The 24,423-nt window shown below is 47.6% G+C and overlaps 1 protein-coding gene across 1 annotated transcript in view; it reads left to right on the top strand.

Moving 5' to 3' along the window:
- Positions 1 to 24,423, top strand: part of LOC138581422 (cytochrome P450 2D15-like) — a 271,254-nt gene that overhangs the window by 106,940 nt on the left and 139,891 nt on the right. Inside the window, exon 4 of the mRNA XM_069652738.1 lies at positions 1,189 to 1,349. Coding sequence (XP_069508839.1) covers positions 1,189 to 1,349 — 161 coding nt within the window. The remainder of the gene's footprint in view (positions 1 to 1,188; positions 1,350 to 24,423) is intronic.

The following is a 24,423-nucleotide window of genomic DNA, read 5'->3' as shown; positions in this document are numbered from 1 at the left end:
TAATGCATTCCCATACTTGTTCACCATGCCCATGCAGGACACAGAGGCTGCAGGGCACACTTCCTCCTCTACACAGTGCTTGATGTAGCTTTGTAGGTCCCCCTGCTCAGTCCATCCTACAATGCGAGACCTCTTCTCGGCAGCATACTCCCTGGCGGCCATTAGTCTGACCTTGAGCTCCAACTAGCACACCAAATATCCTTGCAGTGTAATTTCCCTTCCCCCATCTACCCTTGGCTTGACATGCGACTTGAGCATTGTGAGAAAGGCAGCATGGGAAAGTCAGCTTGTGAATCTGTCCATAGGTCCATGGAATTTCTGTTGTTTTTTAAACTTCCATCTACCTTTGAAGACTGGGCGCAGTCTCTCCGATGCAATACCAACACCACTATCACACCCCCTTCTTTTGATGTAATGCTGTCCAATTCCGGTTGTGGGCTGTCCCAGTCTTCTTTCATTGCAACATGCACCACTTCACAAAATGGCCCACTCTACTGTAGATTGAACATCTCCTGTCCTCGGCCAGGCAGGTGGCATCATTTGGTATGCTGCTCTGGTCCCCATGTGGATAGTAGTGATGTCTGTGTGTTTCTGTCCTCTGCAGCTCCTTCTTATGCCTCCTCAAATGTCTCCTGCTGTCGTATCCATCTCCCATTCACTTCCGGCACCTGTGACTTTCCTTTCCTGACTTTCCAGCGATGCTTCTATCATGTCGGATTCTTCACCCTCAGATCTTTCCCTGAACACTAGCATGTCCTTTATGCTGACGTCTTTTGCAGGATACCCCTCATGAATATTCATGAGATACATTTGCATATAATGATTCTAAATGTATGCACAATTTCTTCTCATGAATATTAATAAGACATATCCTGGAAACCTGACAGGATTCCATCCCTTGAGGCCTGAAGTTGGAAAACCCTGGTATAGGTTCTAGGAAATCGATAGCAGCGGATAAAGGAGCATTCAGGTACACACACACACACACACACACACACTCACACACACACACGCACGCACGCACGCACGCGCACGGCTGGGCTGGCGCATTGTTCATCCATATATAAGTGAAAGTACTGATTTTACTCCACTACAGGCAACCTTCCCAGCTTCAGAAAATGTCGAGCACAAAGATGCAGATCTGGGTGACTCCTCTTTCTAGAATTGTCTTTGCTTGTCTATCTTCAGGAATCCGCTTTGACCCACATTATGTTGTAAACAACGCAGTGAGCAATGTTATCTGCTCCATCACTTTTGGGGATCGATTTGAATACGATGATGAAAAGTTCCGGAGGTTGCTACATTTATTTGAAGAGTCCATGAAGGCAGAAACTGGATTCCTTCCCCAGGTACTTAAGATCAAACGATATACAGTGTTTAGAATACTCTTTCCAGATATCAAACTATATACAGTGTTTAGAATACTCTTTCCAGATAAAGGAGCGTGGTTGACTGTATTATTTTATATTATGTTATATTCTGTCATTTGTATTGCTTCTAACGTACTCAATATGCACTACATCATCTAAAGGTGTGACTCTACAGCGTGCACCCTGACAGAAGACAGTAACTTTGTTGGAGAAACCAGAGGGTGAAAGTAAGTTTGATATCAGATTGTGACAGTAGCAGGAAAAAAGGGCCTTCTACGTTAGAAGCAGTGATAGGATATTGACACAGCAAATCTCTGCACAATGAGGGTAAACAGCCAAATAATTGATTGAGCTGATGCTTCCAGGGGGGTGCTAAACTTTCATATTGCAACAAGAGGTATACTCACGTTATATAGGGCCTCATGAGGAGTTGGGCGGTAGCCCTTAAATCCGCAGTAACAGAATTAGCACCGCCAATACCACTCCGCCGGATCATGAGTCAGTGCAAATACTGCCAGACACAAAATGAACCAGCGCTATTACAGCCGGTGCTATTACAGCCAGAGCAAATACAGTCAGCGCTAATAGAGCCAACAACACAAAGCGCAATTACAGCCGTATCTCAACTACATGTACGGCGGTATTAGCACAGAAAACAGGTGCTAAGACAGCCGAGAAGTATCTACCCCAGAGGGCTATAAGGAATACCACTACCCCAAACATTGTTTCCGACACCATGCTGCAATTATTTGCTACAGGCTGGGACAGGTACAGGCAGCTGCTCATGCTGCGCCTGGATCTTAAGACCAGGGCTCAAGGAGCATGGGGGATGAGGGGTAGGAGGAAGAGGGGGAGGAGGAGGAGAACTGTCCAAGCAAGGCAAGCACCCATCCCCAGGGTCAGGCCATCACCCTGAGCAAACACCGACACCCAGTTGGTCACCCTGTAACGCCTCAACAGGGAGACCATCATCGATCTGCTGGGCACGATCCTGGAAGACATAGGGAGCAGGTCAACATTTGGACCGCTGTGCCCCCACTGGTGAAGCTGGTGGCAGTCCTGCAGTTCCTGGGGGCAAGCACTCTGTGGCCATGATGCACAGCATGGCACAGCCCACATTCTCTGCAGTCCTGACCCAGGTGCTGGAGGCCCTCTTGCAGCAAGTGAACCACCATATTGACTGCCCACCACCCAGGCCCAGGTCAACGACATGAAGGCAAGGTTCTATGCTACCGCCCAACTGCCGAATGTCATTGTAGCCATTGACTGCACCCATGTTGCGTTGGTGGCACCCCAGGCCCATATGGCCGTATACAGGAACCGAAAGCACTACCACTCCCTCAACATGCAGGTGACCTGCCACCCTGACCTCATCATTACCCACTGCTGTGCCCGCTACCCAGGTTCCACTATCGACTCCATGGTCCAACGGAACAGCACACTGCCTGGATACATGGAGACGCACATAGGACAATGGACGGGGCTAGTGGGTGAGTACAATTTACGCCACACATGCACAGAGAAGCACCTGAGCAAAGTTTGGGGGCATGTTAACACTGACAGGAAGCATGGCATGACATGTGGATGTACTAGCAGCACCTGCACAAACGTCGGGATAGCCAAGGAAGCATGCACACGTTGGACACACCGGGACGCACACGCTGACATACACATACCACAGCAATGAATACAACACACATGACCACATGTACCACAATGCATCAGAAATGAGCCACAGTGAAGATCCATAATCCAGCACCCAACAGCAGTACAGCCAGTGCTACAGCCATGTGCCACATGCTGCCACCTGAGAATGTAGACCAACTGCCCCTAGAAGAGTGGGTAGGATGCCAGGCAACCCAGCACAGCATGCCCCATGCATGAGAGCAGCACACAGCCGCAAGACAGCCACCAGGGACACAGCACTGACCAACCGCCACAACGCCACAGGGTGCATGAGCAGGCAAATGAATGCATGTCACCATTGACAAAGGCTGGACAGACATGACACACACACACACATAGCATGAGCCGGATGTACACATACATGCACACGGTAACCAATGCCCCGATACTGTGTGAGACTATCCACAGGTATGACACAAGTGACTAATGTTTGTCCACCACATGCAGGTGACTCCGGATATCAGGCTGATGACCCCTCTGCATGACCCACATACACTGCACGAGACCCCCTACAACCATGCCCACAGCCGGATCCGTGTGTGCATTGAGCGCACCTTCAGACTCCTCAAGGCATGATTCTGGGGCCTAGATCGTTCTGGCGGTGCCCTAATGTACGCCCCTGACCAGGTTGGGAAGATGGTGCTAGTGTGCACAATGCTACATAACCTCTGCCTGACACCAACTCGCCAGCACACTATTCCACCACCCCCCTCCCACCACCAACTCCCCAGCACACTATCCCCCTTCCCCCGCCCACCACCAACTCCCCAGCACACTATCCCCTCTCCCCCCACCCTCCACCAACTTCACAGCATGGCTTCTCTGGGCAAATATCTGCACGCCATTGTCTATATCCGTGGCCTTTACCCCCCATTCCCAGCAGCCGATGATCTGGAATGCAGCTGGCGCAGGGGCTGGCACCTAGGTGTGCTCTCCTGGGAGTCCCCTGTTGGTGTTGTTGACCTAGAAGGGATGGAGCTAGCCCCCAGTGACTGTTGGCATACCAGCACATTGCTTTGGCAGATGGCCTCTGCAAGAGCAGAGGCGCCTTCTGTCATCTCTCTAACTCTTTGGCCAAATGCTGTCTGTGCGGACGTACTGGCAGTTGTACCCCTCCAAGTCGTTACATTGTCCCGCGCAATACTGTGTGTGGCCCCCTGGATACTGTTGGTATTGCCTGAAAGTGCCTGGAGTGGGTGTGCCCGATGGCCTCCATCTCCCTCTGTCTTTTCTCCATGTCCCCCAGACTCTGCATCAGCATGCTGATTGTTGCCGTAGGGTGCGGCGGTGAGGGGGTGTATTGTTGGCATGGGCTGTCGACAGTGGAGCCAACTGATGGTGTGTCGGTGTCCAGCTCTGGTTTATTCATGTGCCGGCAGTGTGGTGGGCTTTCTAGCATCTGTCCACGCTGTTGCCAACATGGTGGGCTCTTGGGTGTGGTGGAGGACTGCTGGCGGAGGCTGTGCCCAGGGGTTGGTGGAACTAGCATATGAGCTGTGTCAGGGCTGCTGTCTCGCTGTGTTCCCGAGAGCACTGGACTAGGTGGCGTGTCCTCTGTGGCTGTGTCCACAGCTGCAGGTGTGGGTGCAGCTGGCATTGGCTTGCTCCTGGTGGGCTGTGGGGGGGGGGCTGGTCCTGCTGTGATGCGGTGTGTCATGGCGGGACATCCGCCTTTGTGTGGCCTGTCTGCCACTTTGCGGGGTGGTGGTGGTACTGGCAGTGTCTGAGAGCTGGGACGTCACACTCACAGATGGTCCTGATGCTTCTTCGTCCTCAGATACCTCTGGTGTTGCTTGTGTGACTGTAGGGGACATGGGAGATGTGGTCAGGATTCATTCTCCCTCGTGATTTGGTATGCATGACCTTGATTATGGTGTTGAGTAGGACCCCAGGCAATTGGGCTGTTAGTTTTTTCACAATGATGGGGACGGATGCAGATACAGGGGGTGTTACATGAGCAGTTTGTATTCGGCCTGTGTGTGTGGACGGCAAGAGGTCCGTGCTGGGGCAGCTGTTGTCTGGTATGCATGCTTCTGATACCCATGCACCCACGTCACCTCCACGGGTGCCATTTCTATTGGGGGTGGATGGGTACATGGCACTGGTAGGTCCCCATGGTGCACTGTTGTGCTCCTCCATGGGTGTGTGGTCATGGCACTTGGATGGGTCCCTTGGCTTCCTTCCCCACTGCCCTAGCTCACAGGAGTGGCCTTGGTGCACTGGCACATGACTGCTGCGGTAGGTGGCTGCTGTGGGACCCACTCACTGTACCTTATCGCAATGCCCGGCTCATGGGTCTGTCCACTGGAGCATCCTGAGCTAGGCTGTCAATGATGCATGCACATGTGCTGGGGGGCTTGACTCACCTTCCGCATCCTAGCTGTTGGCACCCGCCTCTGCACCTCCAACTCCCTCAATGCCCTCCTTGTCCAGCACTAAGCTACACTTCTCCCATGCAGTGAGTAACAGTAGCCCCACAGTCCTTCTCTGGTAGCCATGCTCTCCTGCCAATGCCGGGACAGCAGTCCTCTGACCCTGACCCGCAGGTCGTTCCAACGCTTACAGCAATCTTCCCCGTCCCGGGGGGCACTGGACACTGCTGTCACCTTCTGGCTGATCGTACGCCAGATGACTGTCCTGGGCTAGGCAGATATTTTGCATTGCCTGGCCCCACAGAGTTCATCATGGTGTGCAACCACCTTGTCAGCAAGCACCACCAGCTCCCCTTCCCCTGACCCTCTCCTGGGACATTCTGTCTTGTTTGCAGGTGTGGAAGGCTACAGGGATTGTGATTTTCAAAATGGCTGCCGCAGTGCTTCCTGTTTCGGCGGTGACGTGATTCCTGCAGGAGCTAATAGTGCCGGCAATTTGCGCCAGGTTTTTTGGCAATAGCCCTTTTTTCCTTGCTGGTTCCACGGCGGTAACATTATTTCCGCTTGGTGAAAATAGCGTCCGTTTACCACCCAACTCCTGATGAAGCCCATAGTTTTAATGATTTACAAATAATCATTAGGAATGTATGAGTAGGTGTTCTTATCGCCTATGATGCACCGGCCATCAATTGTTGACTTATAAATAAAAGCTTTGCAAATAAAGAAAATAAAAGAGGAGATCTGAAGGGAGTAGTCCCGTAATGCACCAAGTGGGAATGTGATAATTACAAGTATATGTGAAAGAGCTAAGATGAATAAATGTGCATCAATTATAAAACACAGCATTGGAAATGGTCAGTTATTTTAGAAAATATAAAATAACCAAACTTGCTATTTGCGAAAGATAAGACTTTGAAAAGCGAACTTTGGCCAAGTCATCTGCCACAGCCAAAAGTAGTAGAAGAAAATTGGAGGGCTGCGTTCATGAGCACATTAGAGAGAAAAATCATCCGAATGATGTCCCTCAAGCACTAGCAGATCCACAGACTTCCCGGATGGCCTGGGAGACCACACTTGTGCAGTGCGCATGACGATCCTGCTGCTGCAGGAGCGTGCCTATGAAATGCACTAGGTGAAGGTGAAGGCGTAGGTTTATTAATCTAACCGAACATCATTCACCTAGCATAGAAACAAGGGGGGATGCCTGGACTTTGGCGCCCAAATGTACCAGCCACCACTGTGTGCAGACCGTGACATTATTATGTATTATTTTTGTAATTATTGTATTTATATAGCGTTTTACTCCAAAGCGATTCACATTATAACAACAAGATACATAGTAGATTATAACAGTAGAAGCAATGATAAAACATGAGTCAAACCAACAAAACAGTGCCTAGACCAATTAGCCTGTAAAGAAAACGAAAGGTGAGTGTAACAGGAGAGGAAGTAGGTAGGGAGAGGTAAGCAGGGGAGAGAGAGAGAGCGGTTTCAGGGTGGGGAATGGAAAAGAAGAGATTTCAAGGAAGCACAGAATGAGGAAAAGGTGGGGATGGAGCAGATAGAGAGAGGTAGGGAGTTCCAATGTAGGGGGGCTAGAAGCTGAAAGGAGCAAAAGCGAGAAGAGGCACATGGGGGTGGGGGAACAGAGAGTAGGAAGAGGTCAGCAGAACGGAGGGAGCGGGAAGGGGTGTAGAATGATAGGAGGACAGATTATGGCATGCCAGTGCCAAAGGCAGCTTTTGGTATTAGGGGGTTGGCTTCTCAAATTGGTAGGACTGACCAAACAAGTAATTTAGGGTGGCATCAGGTTTATCTCACTGAGAACATGTTTTAAAAAATGATGTATTTAGCTGTACAGTTTGTGCGAAAAGTGGTGAAAGTAGCCATACAATTTACAATGGTTTTCTATGGTAACACATGACAAAATCCAATACATGGTAAGTCACCAACAATAAAAAAGGACCATTTTACGAGACCACGAAGAAAGGTCATGATGTCTGTGTGCACCTGCACTGCCATTGTAAGTCATTTTCATGCAGCTGCATCCATCAAATATGTCAGCTTTGACATTGTAAATCACTTCATGCAGCTACATCCATAGTATATGCAGCATTCTTAGTGTAAATCACTTTAATGAATCTGAAGCCACAATCCTTGCCTGCATGTTACTGTAAATCACTTTAAAAAAGCTGCAGACACAATCTATACCAGAATTCCCAATATAGCACATGGATGATGCTGCACAAACAAAATAAGCCATCTGTAAAAAACGTTCATGATGTTGCCTCCCAATGCTGCCTAAACACATGTACACACTACTAACATGTGGCAAACAGCCCTGCATTGCACAAACCTGTTGCTATCCAGTCCACATTCACAGATACCTGCCAAACGATGCCACTTTTGAGGATTAGCTTAACCCAGCCCATTCTTTAGACAGCCAGTACCTGGATTAAGATGATGGCCCCTTGAGTCAGGTAGGCTGGCAGGTGAGATCCCTTATTGAATTTCATTTGCAAATTAAATACCTGATCAAAAGGCTGTCCAGTTCAGCAAACATCGTGGGATGAAGATACACACAGTTTACATTTATGTTGATCCTAGGACAAACAAAACCCTAAACATTTCCCTCGGCTTGGATTGGCCCACCCACCAGGAATGTGGGAGTAGGGGGGCTGTGCCCATTGTGCAAGAAGAGACACTCACTCAGGTAAAATGATACATTTCAGGACCAGATGCATGTGAGTAGCCAGAAGAGTTGTCCTCAATGCCAAAGCTGCCTTATTGCAATAGTGTTGCTGGAAGGCTCAACATTGCATTTAATGCCGTGATTAACTAATGCCTTTGATTGGACAGCGGCAATCATAAGCTAGCACACAGGGAGTACCAGACAGAAATGGTCAAGATATACAGATGAGCAAGAAGAGGGCTCAGGTTCTCCCATGTGGAGTGTTGATTAACTCACGCAGTCCTAGTTTGATCATTTGCATTCTCATCCATACTAGTTTTAAATTGCCTTGCTTGGCAATGAAGGACCAAGAATTCACAGGAAGAACCATGGACTGTGCACCAAGCAGACTCCACTTTGGACAACTTGAGGGCTCTGTGCGATTTGCTCGAGAAAAGTGTGTACGTTAATGGGGGCAGGGTTTAAACTGATGAGGTACTGTAGGCTTCTAAACATGTCTCCTGCTCTGGCAAAAACAAGGGATGTAGTATATGTCAGATGCAGTGCAAATGCGAGATGCACGTTTCTCAGTTCTGTGTTAATCGAAATGGCATAATCTTGGAACGGGTTCTCTCCCAATACTGTCCTGTTTGTAGTGAATTAAAAAAGTATATGGAACAGTTGAGCACCTTGTTTTAAAAGTTCTGTCTATTGGTCTGAAATTCTGAATCAGGGGTTCCAGAGACCATTTTCAAAAAGCACTTAATGTAGCATGGGAGCAAGCTTGTTCATTCATTTTGCTGGTCAAGCCATGTTGTTTAATTGTGTTGTGTTCATAACATCAGTTTCATTTACAAGTTCAGAGGTCGAAATAAGATTGGATAAGCAGGAGCTAGCAACAGCTGCGGGGTATCCAAAGTTAACTAGTGACCAGGAGCTACCACAGGGGAACAAGGAGCTAGTCAATAGCATTCTGCAAATCCAACTTCCACCTAAAATGAAAACATATCACTTTGCCCAGTATTTATGACCCTATATGACTTAAATGTCGTAAAGTTGTGTCCTAATGTTTATTTATAGATTGCCCCAAATGCATAGTGTTTAATCCACATAGGTGTGTTTGTTCGGTAACTGTTGGCCTGGAGAGCCAAAGGTAGCTCCTGGTAGCTGTTGGTGCCAAGCTCACCAGGCTCTTCTAAGCCACAAGCAGGAGCTACATATCTCCCAGCTGCCCTCAGTTCCAAACCCTTCATTCTGATGCTCTTGATTGTTAAAGTATTAAATGATTGGTGGGAAGGGGTCTAGGGGACAGTAACATCCTGGGTTAGGGGGAGATCAGGCACAGTCTGTGGACATTACTACTGAAACAATCCAATCAAACCAAACATAAATGTTGTCTGGCTGAGTGTCGCTTTCCTCAAGAACCCCTAAAGTGTATATTGTCAATTTATTTTTTTAAACACATAATTATTTTAGTTTTGCAAACATTTGCACTTTAAGTTAGATGGAAAATCTGCTAACAATTTCGGTAGGCTTGCGAGGGCCCAGACCGTCGCCGTAACCATGATCAATTGGTAATGACCAATGGCCTTGAATGCAAGCCATGGCAGGTAGACACTTCGAGTAGGTTCCGGTGGGGCTTGGGGCAAAGTGAACCCTACGGTTGGCTTGGGGGTGGCAAGGTCATGTCAGCAAGCCATGCCACAGGTCAACACTTGTGTACAAGCGCGATATATAAAATATCATATCATAATCCAGTCAATGCCCGCCCCATGCCCAGAGGGCATATACAATAGCCACTCCAGGCAACTTTGGAGAACACATGCCATGGCTCGGTTCCTGGGGGAGGAACACCTGGAGCATGCACATCGGGCTATATCCAGTGGCCACTCTGGGTGGCTTGGGGTGTTGAGGGGCATGGCCAAATACCATGCCTCAATTTACCTGGCTAAAGGCTACCTATGGTGCGTTCAGGTAACCCAAGGAGAGGCTGCAGTGTCCAATGTTCATGCAAACCATCTAAATAAATAAATAAATTAAAAATCAAGTGAACAATATTGTACTAATTTTCCATTCATATGTAACGCCTGTCCCTCCACCTTTTTACCTCTGATATCCAGGACTTGCAAAACGACCCCCACTGCATATGCATAATGAGCCAGCATAATGAGCCAGATTTCCAAACCTAGCGCATTGCATTACTTGCTCCAAAAAAAGATGTGTTCTATTCAGAATGTGAACATTTTTTAAAATCTATTCAGAAAGGACATTTAACTTCGCTTCGTATGTCTTTGCAGCCCCGTTGCACATTTGCACAAATATGGGGCCGCTTGTGCTCATTTCAATGCACATTCCCAAAATTGGAAGTCAAACAAATTCCACTGTGCTTGTTTGGAACAGGTGCAGAGGGTTACACAATGCATGCAAGGGTCATTTATGACTCTGTCATACATTTGTTTGAAGTGTGACATCAGCAGTATGACATGCTGCTGACACTTGCATTTCTTTCCCACAAACAAGGATAGAAATACTTCTAGTTTATTATTATTATTATCATTTTATTTTATTAAATGTCACTTTAAGGGCGTAGCACTGTGAAAGCAGCTCCCGCCACCCGCCTGGCTGCTGGGAGCCATTCAGTAGTGCTTTCTATACTATAATGTCTGCAAGGCGGGTGCCCAGAGCATTTTTACACTGCCGCCGCAGTCCCCAAGAAATGTGCCGCTCACCTTTGTGAATAATGTGACCTACACAGATCTTAAAAGTGGCGCCAGTAGAAGACTGTTGCATCCTCTGCGCTTTTGCACTTGTGCCACTATATCAGAATCTGGCCCAAAGTCTTTTCAGGTTTGACATTTCCAAACTTATTTTCACTTAAAGAAAAGAGAAGAAAGGTGATCAGACATATTTTTTGTTCATTGGATACTACAGGAAAATACATTCCGAGTAGAGATCTGCATGTAATGAAAATGTATACAAGTTGATTATATGGCCTTACAATAGAGCACGATGCAGATCCTATTCAAATGAGCATAGAAAGGCTCATCCCATCAATAGACAAAGGGCATGAATGGAAGATCTGATACTAGCAGAAAAATGTACATCGGGGGTACTGATTTCTCTTTGGGATAAATTAAAAATGTATAATTGTTTCTTTGTTATAAACAGGTGGCACTCCAGAAAAGCAGGTTGAATGAATGTTCCTTGTTATATCTCAACCCAGCAATTTAAACTATATGGTTAACAGACAACCTTTACACTTTCAGTCACTTACCCTATCCAACCAGCACCCCTTCCTCCTAAGCCACCTCCTTTAAGCTTCACATAGATAGTTGGATGCAAATGCCTGGGCAGCAGATGGAAAGCCCGCTTCACACATTGCCTTAAACTGTGACTCTGGGACACACTTAAAGGAAATCCCCACACTGCCAAGCACACTCTTCAACCGCTCCCCTGTGAAGCTCGAACATAGCCTTCCCAAAGTAAGGCCTTTCAGGGAATACTTGAGATGTAAGCCGGGTTTCCTGCAAAGCATTGCATTTATGTCTGACCTCGCGAACGATATGGCGTGATTCCTAGAGAGGAATGAAAGGGCTCTGTTGATTCAGCATTGACGCTGTGGGAAGCATACACGATATACCCAAGGGGAATCTGTACCTGGAAGCCGAATGGGGTATTTGTGGCGCTGCGGCAAACTCTGGCTGGGACACACTATAGACCGCCAGAAGGCCACATTGGCCAAAATCAATGAAAAAGTGGGTGAATTTGAGGATGCAGGGGGATCAGGTTTTGGGTCGAAGAGTCTCGGCTAGGAGATATGGTGAGGGGCATAGGCCCGGCTAGCCCCTCTCTTGGGCTATATGGTCCTCCAGCGCTGATAAGCGAGATGGATGGGAAGCTATTTAGAGACCATGGTAAGATTATGAGCACCTCTCTACAGTACTACTCCACGCTGAATGGCAAACCTAAAGACAGTTCCTTGGAGAACCTGACTCAATATCTGGAAAAAATTGAGCTGGCATGGATAGTAGAGGAGCATCGGGCACCCTTAAAGATCCTGATTGATTTAGTGGAGGTTAGACGAGTTATCAAGGATCTTTCCGCCGATAGGATCCGTGGCCTGGACAACATCACAATAGAGTATTATAAGGAATTTGCTCCCTCGTTGACTTGCTGGTAGAGGTATACAATTAGTCTTTGGAGAGGCAGCTGTTACAGACAACGATGAGAGAGGCTGCAATCACACTACTTCCGAAGCTAGGGAAGAATAAAAGACTATGGGCTTCATCCCGAGTCTGGCGGTAACCAATTCCGGTGCAACTGGCGGGTTGCCACTGGACTCGCAACAATTTACTGGCGCCTGACCTCCCAGTACCACCGGCTCATTCTGAGTCCGGCGGCCGGGAAGTCAGGCACCGGTATATTTGTAAATCCCCATTCCCAAAGAGTCCTATGGGACTCGATAGGAGGGCGGACACCAGAGCACCAGCACCTTTGCTAATGATGCCAGGGCTCTCGTGAAAAGTCTGCCTACCGTGACCGCTGCGCCCGGCAGGGGCAGACCTGTCGGACACAGCGGCCCCGGCAGACAGGCTTGTAGTTTGGTGGTCTGGAAGCAAGGGTGCCAGTGAGCTTACCAGCACCCTTGTTTCCAGACGGACAAACTTATAATGAGGCCCTGTATGCTTCCTTTAGGCCCCCTTTCACTATTGAACATTGACAACAAGATTATTGCCAAATTGTTAGCAAATAGGTTATCTCCCCTAATAGGCATGCTAGTTCTACGTACCAGTCTGGTTTGATTCCTAGGAGTTTCGACCCAGTTTAACATGCGTTGCTTTTTCGCAATACTTTCCCAGACTCAGATACACAAGCAGTAGTTATGTTAGAGGACACAGAAAAGCATGGGTGTAATTTTAGGGGGGGGGGCAAGGGTGCTTGTCCCCCAACCTTTGGGGCACACAATTGTGTCCCACTCATTTGGCAGGGGCCTCTTTCATTTAGATGTCATGTCTCCCTAACATTTTTAGCAAAGTTACTCTACTGCTGAAATGTCATTCGACTCGTTCAGCTGGACCATTCTGTTGTTTTCCATTGTACAAAGGATGGGAGTGGGCTCTTATTTCCTGTCACTGATATGATACGATAGGTTATTTATAACGCGCCTAATACCCAGAGGTTTCTAAGCAGGGACCCGGGAATCAAACCTGTGTTGCTCCGTGTCGTCTTGATTCCAAGGCGAGCACGTTGCCCCTGAGCTATCTTCCCGAGACCGAGATCAAGTTGCTTTATGCCAGCCAGTGGCCCCCATTTGAGATATATAGAGGCTCGTGACAGGGCTGCCCCCTCTTGCTGTTACTCTTTGCTTTGGCCAATGGAGCCACTGGCTTCCATACTGCGCTCTTAGCACATACACAGGGGATTCAGCGTCATTACTGAAAAGGTACTATTCTCGCTACATGCTGACGACCTCCTGCTAGTACCAGAGACCCCATAGTCCAAACTGTAGTTGAGTTTAGTGACCTTTCTGTACGCAAGATAAATTGGTCTCAGTCTCTACTTTACTAACTCACGCCTCATACAGCACAGGTTAGGACCAATTGAGATTCAAATGAGATGGTGCCCGGATGGGGTGAGATATTTAGGGGTTATAGTTTCTACAGATATACAAAAGCTGTTCACAGATAACTTTCTCATAACAATTATGTCCATCGAGTAAAAAAATTGATCAATGGTGTAAACTACCTCTATCCATAATCACGCAAGTAACAATTATTAAAATGGTGATTCTAACCAAATGCTTCTATATATTCCTCAACATTCTGATACGGCTCCCCAAAACGTTTTTCAACAGGGTGCACAATATGCAAATCAAGTTGATCTGGGCGGGGAAGCAGGAGAGACTGCATGGGAGGTCCTCATCCTTTCTTTGGAGGATGGAGGAGTCTCTCTCCCAGATTTCGAAAATTACTATCTGGTGGCGCAGATAAGCCACAACAAGTGCTGGTATGGGCAGACACCATACACTCAGATGGTAGCTCTGGAAAGGGCCATAAAATCAGCATGCATGCTTATGGCGGCATTGTGGGATAAGCATCAAATAGCACATGTTTCAGGGGTTGCGATGTGAAATGTGAAGTATGATCAGCCCGTGCCTTTTCCAACTGATATATGCTTAGACTAAGTAGGTGGGTTGCGCAGCACGTTTGATGCAGGAGTCCGTAGGGAGTTGGCAAGAACATGCGCTGTAAGAATCAAGATTGGTTTAGGGCAGGAACATTCATTTTGCTAGAAGATTAAGAAAAGGGGGGAATGACCCTTAACATGCCCCAATGGCTCTGCGCGTCTCAACGCAACTGCTTGGAGTTGTTAGACGTGTGCTTTTCGAGTCCGCTTCCATGTTTTTCCCAGTTCCCTTATCCTTCCTTTTTTGTTTCCTGGAGCCCCGTTCGTTTCCCTATTACCTTCTTACCCGTGCCCTCCTCCTGGATTCATCTGCACTTGGTTCCACGGTGTTCCGGACATCCTCCGAGCCTGGAACTCTTATCTCCTTCCTGGATTCACGTTCCTGGATACTGAGCGTTACCTGGCTAGGAGAGCCGGCTACCTCACGCTGGAATCTGAAGACTCACACCCAAGCCTATACAAGTCTCGGACAGTGAGAAAGAAAGAAGTCGCTTCCAAGAAGGTCGCAAGCAAGGAGAAACAGGTGAGAAAAAGAGAAACTTGTGACAGATTGAGACGCCACCAGCCTGATACGGAAACAGACATGGAAGCTTCAGTTCAAGACCTCATGAGAGGTATGCAAGAATTAACCACTGAGGTTCAAAACCTCAAGGCTGAGAATGCAGCATTAAAGCAGCTAGTCTTGTCCCGAGATTCCGCAGTCAAAGAAAGCGCCCTGGTGGGGGGAGTAGTGGACAAGTATGATGGATCTTCCAAATCCCTATGTGCCTTCCTTTATTCCTGTCTAGTACATTTCACTTTCAAACTGTACTATTTTTCCACCCCACGAGCAAAGGTCGGATTCAAAATATCTCACCTCATGGGCAATGCCTTAACCTGGGCAACTCCCTTAGTCAATTCGGGAGACCCACTTCTGGATGATTATGATGGGTTTGTGGAAGCCCTTAAGGCCATGTTTGATCGACCTGAACTTGTTTATAGTGCACAAGAAAGATGTTCACTTATGTGACTCGCTTCAAACAGCTAGTCAAAGAAGCGGATTGGTCTACAGAAGCCAGTTTCACCCTCTTCCGAAGAGGTTTAAATGATGAGATAAAGGACAAACTAGCTAGAGTAGCTCATCCGAGTTCCTTCCAGGCTCTCATGGACCTTTCCCTACAGATTGATTTCCGAATCCAGGAGAGAAAGACAGAGAAGAAGAATAAGACAACACCTCCAAAAGCAGCCACAGGCTACCTTTGTTCAAAAGAAATAAGTGCTCCACATGTCTCAGATCCAGAACCTATGCAATTAGGCGCCTTCTGTGGACCCATTTCTCCACAATAAAAGATCCGTCGGATTAATACTGGACTTTGCATGTATTGTGCCTCTGATAAACACCTTGTGAGAGAATGTCCTATAGCGCCACCCCGGCGTTCGGGAAATGCCAGCTTCTGATCCTAAGCGGAGCACAGCTCCAGGAGAAAGATTTCTGCTCCGCATCCATTCCTTCCTTGAACACTCCAGGACAGAGCACTCTGTCAGGCATTCCTGTCACCTACCAAGAAGGAAACCTACCCCATTCTGGCTCTAGTGGATTGTGGTGCCATGGGTATTTTCATAGTTCACGACTGGGCTGTCAGCCACCACATTCCTCGAGAAACCAAAGAGTTAATACAACCTGTTGAAGGCATTGATGGCAGACCATTGTCTTCAGGACCCATTACTCACCAAACCAGGGAATTACTACTGTCAATAAACAACCATCAGGAAATGCTTTGATTTGACATCATAAAATCTGCTCATTACCCCATGGTCCTAGGCATGCCCTGGCTTCAGAAGCATAATCCTTACATCAACTGGGCAGCAGGATCCTTGTTTCTCGGATCCAAATTTTGGATGTCCCATTGTTTGTCTCAAGACATATTGCAAGACCCTACAGTGACCTCCCAGGACCACAAGCAATCATCCTTAAGTGTATCCAATATTATCCAAGTTCCCAAGATCTATCAAACATACTCAGATATGTTTTCGACAGCCATTGTCCAAGCTCTTCCACCTCATAGACCAGAGGATTGTGCCATTGATACAGATGCTTCAGTGGTGATTCCATTCGGAAGGCTGTTCATTTTATCTGAACCCGAAAAGAAGGCTCTACGAGAATACTTGGATACCAATTTGACAAATGGTACTATCCGGCCTTCAAAATCCCCTGCCGGTGCTTCCTTATTCTTCGTTCCTAAGAAAGACACTAAAGAACTCTGACCTTGTTGGGATTACCGTGGTCTCAACCAATGCACCCTCAAAGACCGCTATCCGCTACCACTTATTTCTAACATCCTGGAGGCAGTACGAGGTGCTGTCATCTTCACTAAACTCGATCTCTGGGGTGCTTACCATCTCATCCGTATAAGAGAAAGCGATGAATGGAAGACGGCCTTCAGAACTCCCTTTGGCCACTTTGAGTATTTAGTGATGCCCTTTCGTCTCACCAATGCCCCCGCAGTGTTTCAACGCTTTATAGATCGGGTTTTTTCTGATATGCTGTTTCTTTTCGTCATCGTGTACCTGGATGATATACTAATTTACTCCAATGACTCCCAGATCCACCAAGAACATGTAAAGGCAGTCATGTTTATGAGAACACAAACTCCTGGCCAAGCCAGAAAAAATGTCTCTTTCATGTCTCCACCATTCATTATCTTGGATTTGTGCTTTGCTCCAAATGAATCAGAATGGATCCTTCCAAGGTAGACTCCATCCTTTCCTGGCCAGCACCCACCACTGTAAAACAGATTCAATCCTTCCTGGGACTTGCACATTTTTACAGAAAATTAATTCCTGTGTTTTCTGACATAGTGCATCCCATTGTGACACTCTTAAAGAAGGATACTCCATTTAAATGGTCTACTGCTCAGGAGATGGCCTTTCGACAACTGAAACAGAAATGTACTCAAGCTCCAATCCTAGCCCAACCTGAAATAGACCGGCCTTTTTGGTGGAAACAGACGCATCAGCCTATGCCATTGGTGCCGTCTTAAAACAAGAATTCGGGGACAAAATGGAACATCCTATTACTTACCTATCCCGCACTTTGACTCCCAATGAGAGCCATTATTCCCTCCTGGAGAAAGAGTTGCTAGCCATCCGACAAGCATTCACCGATTGTCCCTGGAATGTAGAAACAGTCGTCAAGCCCATTGGGCCTTCTTTTTTGCCCCATAACAGTTCCAGATTCACCACTTTCCTGGAACGAAAAACATTATCGCAGACGCCTTATCTAGACGTCCTGATTAGGAGCCTGTGACGCACACCTGACTCCCACGGAGGCGCTGGCCTGGTTCGCTCTGCTGTGACCTCTTCTAAGGTGATGCGCAGGGTTCGGAAGACGGACTGGACCGGGCCCCCAAATCTGGCTTGTCTGGTTCGCAGAAGTATCCTTCTGTAGGTGAAAATAGGGGATTAACTGCCTGCGGGGTAATGCAATCGGCCTCCCACTTTCCCCTCTCACCCTCCTCGAAACCTTTCTGTGATTCCCCGTAGCGTCTCACCTTAGGGTCTGGAAGGACGAGCTCTCCATTCTGCTTCTGATGCAGGGGCGCGTTGGTATCCAGTTACTTCACTGGATTTTTGGATTGGTGAGAACCAAACTTGCTTGGCTTCAGTTAAGTTTTTTGATAAGAGGTTCCCCTTGTGTCCATGCATTAATGTACTAATGCTAGTGTCTTTTTCGACGTAGGGGCCGGGGTACGGAATGCCGGGGAACAGGCACCGACCCGAGATGAGAGGTGAAATCCTTGTAGAAATCAGGTAAGTCTTTAATGAGCTTTTTTGGTAATGTCTTTTCATTCGCTCATTAACGCTGATGTCTCTTTTTCCCCTTAGGGGCTGGGGTCCGGAAATGCCAGGATGCGGCGCGGACCCGAAATGAAGAGGGAATGAATCAACAGGTAAGTCTTAACATGGAGATTTAGCTTTCCTTATTCCCTTCTCTCTCTCACCTTTTGTTCTTGTCTTTTTCTCCCTAGGCGCTGGGGCGTGACTGCGAATCCGGATGATCGCTGCTGAACATGGAGGCGCCCTGTAAAGGTGAGTGAAATGCGGCGCTGCAGCGATCAACGCGATGAGCTTTTAAATAAGTCTTCCTTTTCAGGATTGTCTGCGAGATGTCTCCGGGATGCGGATTTAGCAGGTAAGGACTTTTCCTTCTTCTGTTCTCTTCTTCTCTTCCTTTGCAGGTGATCCAGGATGCTGGCAGGCGTGGCAGAAGTCAGGATAGAGGAGCAGACACGGTGCGCGTCCAGCTGCTAGATGCAGAACAACGCGAAGCACGTGTGGCTGTTCGGGTGGGGTTTAAATAGCCTTGGAAGAAGTTCCAGGTATGTATCCTTCCTCCAATCAGGTATGTATCCTTCCCCGACCACGCCCGGATGGTAAAGTAGTCCCACAGGTAAAGTAGTTCCTTTCAGGCCTCAAGGAGGCCAGGATCCTGCAGCATGGTCTGCATCAGGTAAGTGCACCAAGCACTCCCATAATGAGCCTGGCGCCTATGGCGCCAGGACTGATGTCTTTTATGAGCCTGGCGCCATAGGCGCCAGGACACTGTCCAAAGGGCCCCTATATGAGGTTGCTGGGTCCTTCCTTGGGGACTGGATGTCCGCTTTCGGGGACGCAGGGCTTGAACCGGCTCCCTGGGAGCGGGCATCATGACAGCACTCCCCCCCAAGGCCCCTCCCAAGGTTGTTCCCTCCGGGGGTTTTGGTTTGTCTGGGAAGAGTCGGTGGAATTTCCTGACTAATCGAGGTGCATGCACGTGGTCGCTGGGTTCCCACATCCTCTCCTGAGGTCCGTACCCCTTCCAATCAATTAGGTAGAACAGTTTTGACCTAAACATTTTTGAGTCTAAAATGTTCTTCACTTTGAATTCGGGCTCCCCATCAATTAGAATAGGGTCTGGAGGTTTGAGTAGTCGGGTTCCGGGTACCACTGGTTTCAGAAGTGACACATGAAAAACAGGGTGAATTTGCATACTAGCTGGTAAATCAAGTTTAACAGCAACTGGGTTAATTATTGCCGTAATAGAATAAGGTCCCAGATATTTTGGGTTAAAAGTTCCAGGCCCTTTGAGTGGTAAATGTCTGGTAGCTAACCACACTTGATCCCCAATCTGATACGGAGGTGCTTCACTCCGATGTAGATCAGCATTCTCCTTGTATTTTCTCTTGGCTTGTTGTAAATGCGTAGTTGCCTCTTTGAAGGCTTGGGTAATTGTAGAATGCAGATGTTCTACTGCAGGCATTCCGAGGTTCTGAGGTGAGTCAAGGTTTGAGGTTCGAGGGTGATGCCCAAACAGAGTATAAAAAGGACTGTGGCCAGTTCCAGAGTGTACCGAATTATTATATGCGTATTCGGCTATCCAAAGAATGTCTTTCCAGTTGCTTTCAGATTGCTGTAACATACACCGTAAGTACTGCTCAAGGGTCTGATTTGTCCTCTTGGTCTGACCATCGGTCTGCGGATGGTGACTGGTCGATAATCTTACGTCGATCTGCGCCATTTGACAACATTTGCGCCAGAAGTGGGAAATGAATTGGCTTCCCCGGTCAGAGATTAGTATAGATGGGAATCCATGTAGCCGAACAATATTTTTGAGGAATTCTTTGGCTAGGACAGAAGCTGAAGGTAAACCTTTCAAAGGAATAAAGTGGGCCATTTTGGAAAACAAATCCACAATTACCAGAATAGTATTGTACCCCGAACAAGGAGGCAGGTCCGTAATAAAATCCATTGATAGGGTGTGCCAGGGTGCTGGCGGTATGTCTTGAGGTTGAAGGAGACCGGCTGGTCTTTTCTTTTGACTTTTATTTTGGGCACAAACACCACAGGACATCACAAAAGATTTTACACCTTTTCGCCAAGAAGGCCACCAAAATTGTCGTTTCACTTTTTCCTCTGTCTTGGCAATACCGGGGTGTCCCTCTATTAATGTATCATGATAACGGGAAATAACTAGTTCGTGTAATTCCTTATGTGGCAGGAATAAGCATCCTTGGAAATAAGGTAAACCATTATCTATGGTAAAGTCTGATCCCTTTTGTATCCAATCCTGTAAGGTTGTAGGGTCCAGGAGTTGTTTCACTCTGGCTTGAATGTCTTCAAGCATCTGTAACAAAGTCATGCCTAGTATCCTCTGTTCGGGAATTATTGGTACTAGTTCTGAGTTTGTATCAGATTCTCCCATTCCAATTCGGGATAAGGCGTCTGCTTTGCCATTCTTGCAGCCAGGTCGATAGGTAATCACGAAATCAAATTCAGCGAAAAACAAAGCCCATCGGAGCTGCCGTGATGACTGAGCCTTGGCGGTTTTCAAATACTGTAAATTCCGTTGATCAGTGATCACTGTGATGGTATGTCGAGCGCCAAGCAGATAATGACGCCAGGCTTTAAAAGCGGGCTTAATGGCTAACAGTTCTTTGTCAGTGATTGCATAATTAACCTCGGGTGCCGAGAATTTTCTGAACCAAAATGCTACGGGATGCAGTTGGTTGGTTTCGGGATCTCTTTGGGACAGGACAGCTCCCATGGCTAGGCTGGTTGCATCAGTCTCGACGACATAAGGGAGATCTGGACGCGGGTGTTTCAATATAGGTGCAGAGGTAAACTTAGCTTTTAAATCCTGAAAGGCTTGCTCGGCTTCTTCAGACCATTCAAAACATTTATTTTTCCTCAAGAGTGCAGTAATGGGTTGTACCACGCGTGAAAATTCCGGGATAAACCTGCGATAGAAATTGGCAAAGCCGAGCATGCTTTGAACCCCTTTTACAGAGCTAGGTGATGGCCATTTGAGGATGGCATCCACTTTTCTTGAGTCCATTCGGACTCCTTTGGGTGTCAGGATGAAACCTAGAAACTCGACTTCTGTGGTATGGAAAACACATTTCTCCAATTTAGCAAATAGTTTGTGTTGGCGCAGTTTTTCAAGTACTGCCCTGATGTGTTTTCTGTGATCAGATTCCGAAGAGGAGTACACCAGAATGTCATCGATATATACGACTACACAAACATCGATGAGTTCCCGAAGGACATCATTCATGAAGTATTGGAAGGCAGCCGGCGCGTTACACAACCCGAAAGGCATCACCTGGTACTCGAATAATCCGTATTTAGTACGGGAGGCAGTTTTCCATTCGTCGCCTTCTTTAACTCGTACCAGATAATAAGCCCCCCAGAGATCTAACTTGGTGTATATGCAAGCGTCCTTCACCTGGTCAAGGAGTTCAGGGGTCAGAGGCAGAGGATAACGGTTTTTAACCGTTATCTGGTTCAATGCGCGGTAATCGATACAAGTTCTAAGGTCGCCTTCTTTTTTGGGCACGAAGAACAAAGCCGAGGATGCCGGGGACTTTGACGAGCGAATAAAACCATTAGCTAGGTATTGATCCAAATATTGTCTCAAATGTAGGTTCTCAGGTTCGGTAAGGGCATAAATCCTGCTACAAGGGGGTTGTGCACCGGGCACCAGATCGATTTGGCAATCGTACGATCTGTGAGGAGGTAACGTGTTGGCCTGTTCCTTTTGGAAGACGTCCTGAAAGTCTTGGTATTCCGGAGGTAGTTGCATGGAGGCAGAAGTTACAGATGCTAGATTAATCTTCAGGTTTTCTAGGTAGCAGATTTGTGTACAATCCGGGAAGGTTATTCTCTTAGCTCGCCAATCAATTCGAGGATTATGTGTCTCTAACCAAGGGATTCCAAGAATAACCTGAAACTGTGGAGCCTTGATTACATCAAACACAACACCCTCCCGATGGTCGTCGGGACCAATAAGAGTCACCTCAGTAGTGGAATGTGTTACCGGTCCAGAGGCAATTTCAGTTCCATCGACTGTGGTGATGACATCTTTGCTGGTTTTAGGACGGAAAGGGAGGTTAATCCTAGAGACCAATTCACGATCCACATAGTTTCCAATAGCCCCACTATCGATATATGCCTTTATTGCATGCAACCGCTTAGGCTGTTCTGGATCTACGAGAACCATTGGCACAATGAAATGCGAGGTCTGAGAGTTAGTTTTCAAGCTCGGCAAGCGGACCCCTACGGTTGTCGGGCAGAGTCGTTTCCCGAAACAGAGTCTTCATGGTTTTTATCAGTGGCTCCTACTGCCTTTCGGGGCGGTTTTGCCGGGCAATCTCGTAGAGAATGTCCAGAATTCCCACAATGAAGACATAATTTTAACTGCCACCTCCTTTCACGTTCCTTTTGAGTTAAGGGTCCTTTAACCCCTCCAATTTGCATAGGCTCAGAGACATCAACTCCCTTGGGGTTAGCATGGGTCTTGACCAACACCCGGGTCTCAAACCTGGACCGATCTGCTTTTCTGTTTTGAAATCTGTGATCCAATTGGACCACTAAGTCTATATACTCGGTGCATTCTTGGGGCGGATTTACAACTTGGGCCAAGACATCTTTAAGTTCTCCGCGTAGGCCTCGATAAAACAACGTGACTCTTTTATCCTCTGGCCATCCCGTTTCCACAATTAGTCTATTAAAGGTTGCAATATAGGATAGGAGGTCTAGAAGTTCGTCATCCAGAGCCTGCCCCTGAGAGTGTCAAGCAAATAACCTTTCCATTCTTGCTTGAAACCCTTGAAAATCACGGAGAATCGGGTCATCTTGAGTAACCAGTGGAACTGACCAATCGGCAGCGCAGCCGCTGAGATATGACAATACAAAGGCTACCTTGGTCTGATCATTAGGGAAGGCCCCAGGTCTGCATAGGAAGTGCAAACAACACTGATTCATGAATATGGCGAATCGTTTGGGGTCCCCAGCAAAGCGTTCAGGTGGGGCCAGCGGCATGTTTCCAGGTAGATTAATCTGCACCGGGTTACTGGAAACCACAGGAGCGGGGTTCCCTCCGGAACCGGGTAGAGGAGTTTGCCCAGCTTGACCTTGCAAAAGCTGTCTGGCCAGGTCATCAGTTCTTTCTTTTGATATTATTAATTCCCTCCTGAGGGCATTAGTCTCATGACGAGCGGCATGTACTTCGGCCCGTAATTCCCCCAGTAATTGGGCCAACTGATCAGTCTCAGAACTTTCCATAGCGCCTGGGTGGGAATTTGTAGGAAGGCTTCGCGTTCTGTGACGCTCACCTGACTCCCACGGAGGCGCTGGCCTGGTTCGCGCTGCTGTGACCTCTTCTAAGGTGATACGCAGGGTTCGGAAGACGGACTGGACCGGGCCCCCAAATCTGGCTTGTCTGGTTCACAGAAGTATCCTTCTGTAGGCGAAAATAGGGGATTAACTGTCTGCGGGGTAATGCAATCGGCCTCCCACTTTCCCCTCTCACCCTCCTCAAAACCTTTCTGTGATTCCCCGTAGCGTCTCACCTTAGGGTCTGGAAGGACAAGCTCTCCATCCTGCTTCTGATGCAGGGGCACGTTGGTATCCAGTTACTTCACTGGATTTTTGAATTGGTGAGAACCAAACTTGCTTGGCTTCCAGGTAAGTTTTTTGATAAGAGGTTCCCCTTGTGTCCATGCATTAATGTACTAATGCTAGTGTCTTTTTCCCCATAGGGGTCGGGGTACGGAATGCCGGGGAACAGGCACCAACCCGAGATGAGAGGTGAAATCCTTGTAGAAATCAGGTAAGTCTTTAATGAGCTTTTTTGGTAATGTCTTTTCATTCGCTCATTAACGCTGATGTCTCTTTTTCCCCTTAGAGGCCGGGGTCCGGAAATGCCAGGATGTGGCGCGGACCCAAAATGAAGAGGAAATGAATCAACAGGTAAGTCTTAACATGGAGATTTAGCTTTCCTTATTCCCTTCTGTCTCTCACCTTTTGTTCTTGTCTTTTTCTCCCTAGGCGCTGGGGCGTGACTGCGAATCCGGATGATCGCTGCTGAACATGGAGGCGCCATGTAAAGGTGAGTGACATGCGGCGCTGCAGCGATCGACGCGATGAGCTTTTAAATAAGTCTTCCTTTTCAGGATTGTCTGCGAGATGTCTCCGGGATGCAGATTTAGCAGGTAAGGACTTTTCCTTCTTCTGTTCTCTTCTTCTCTTCCTTTGCAGGTGATCCAGGATGCTGGCAGGCGTGGCAGAAGTCAGGATACAGGAGGAGACACGGTGAGCGTCCAGCTGCTAGATGCAGAAC

The sequence above is a fragment of the Ambystoma mexicanum genome, chromosome 3p (genome assembly GCF_040938575.1).
Source record: "Ambystoma mexicanum isolate Mex_15411 chromosome 3p, UKY_AmexF1_1, whole genome shotgun sequence".
Classification (NCBI taxonomy): Eukaryota; Metazoa; Chordata; class Amphibia; order Caudata; family Ambystomatidae; genus Ambystoma; species Ambystoma mexicanum.
The sequence above is the reverse complement of the archived record's forward strand: the minus strand, read 5'-3'. Positions and strand labels throughout refer to the sequence as shown.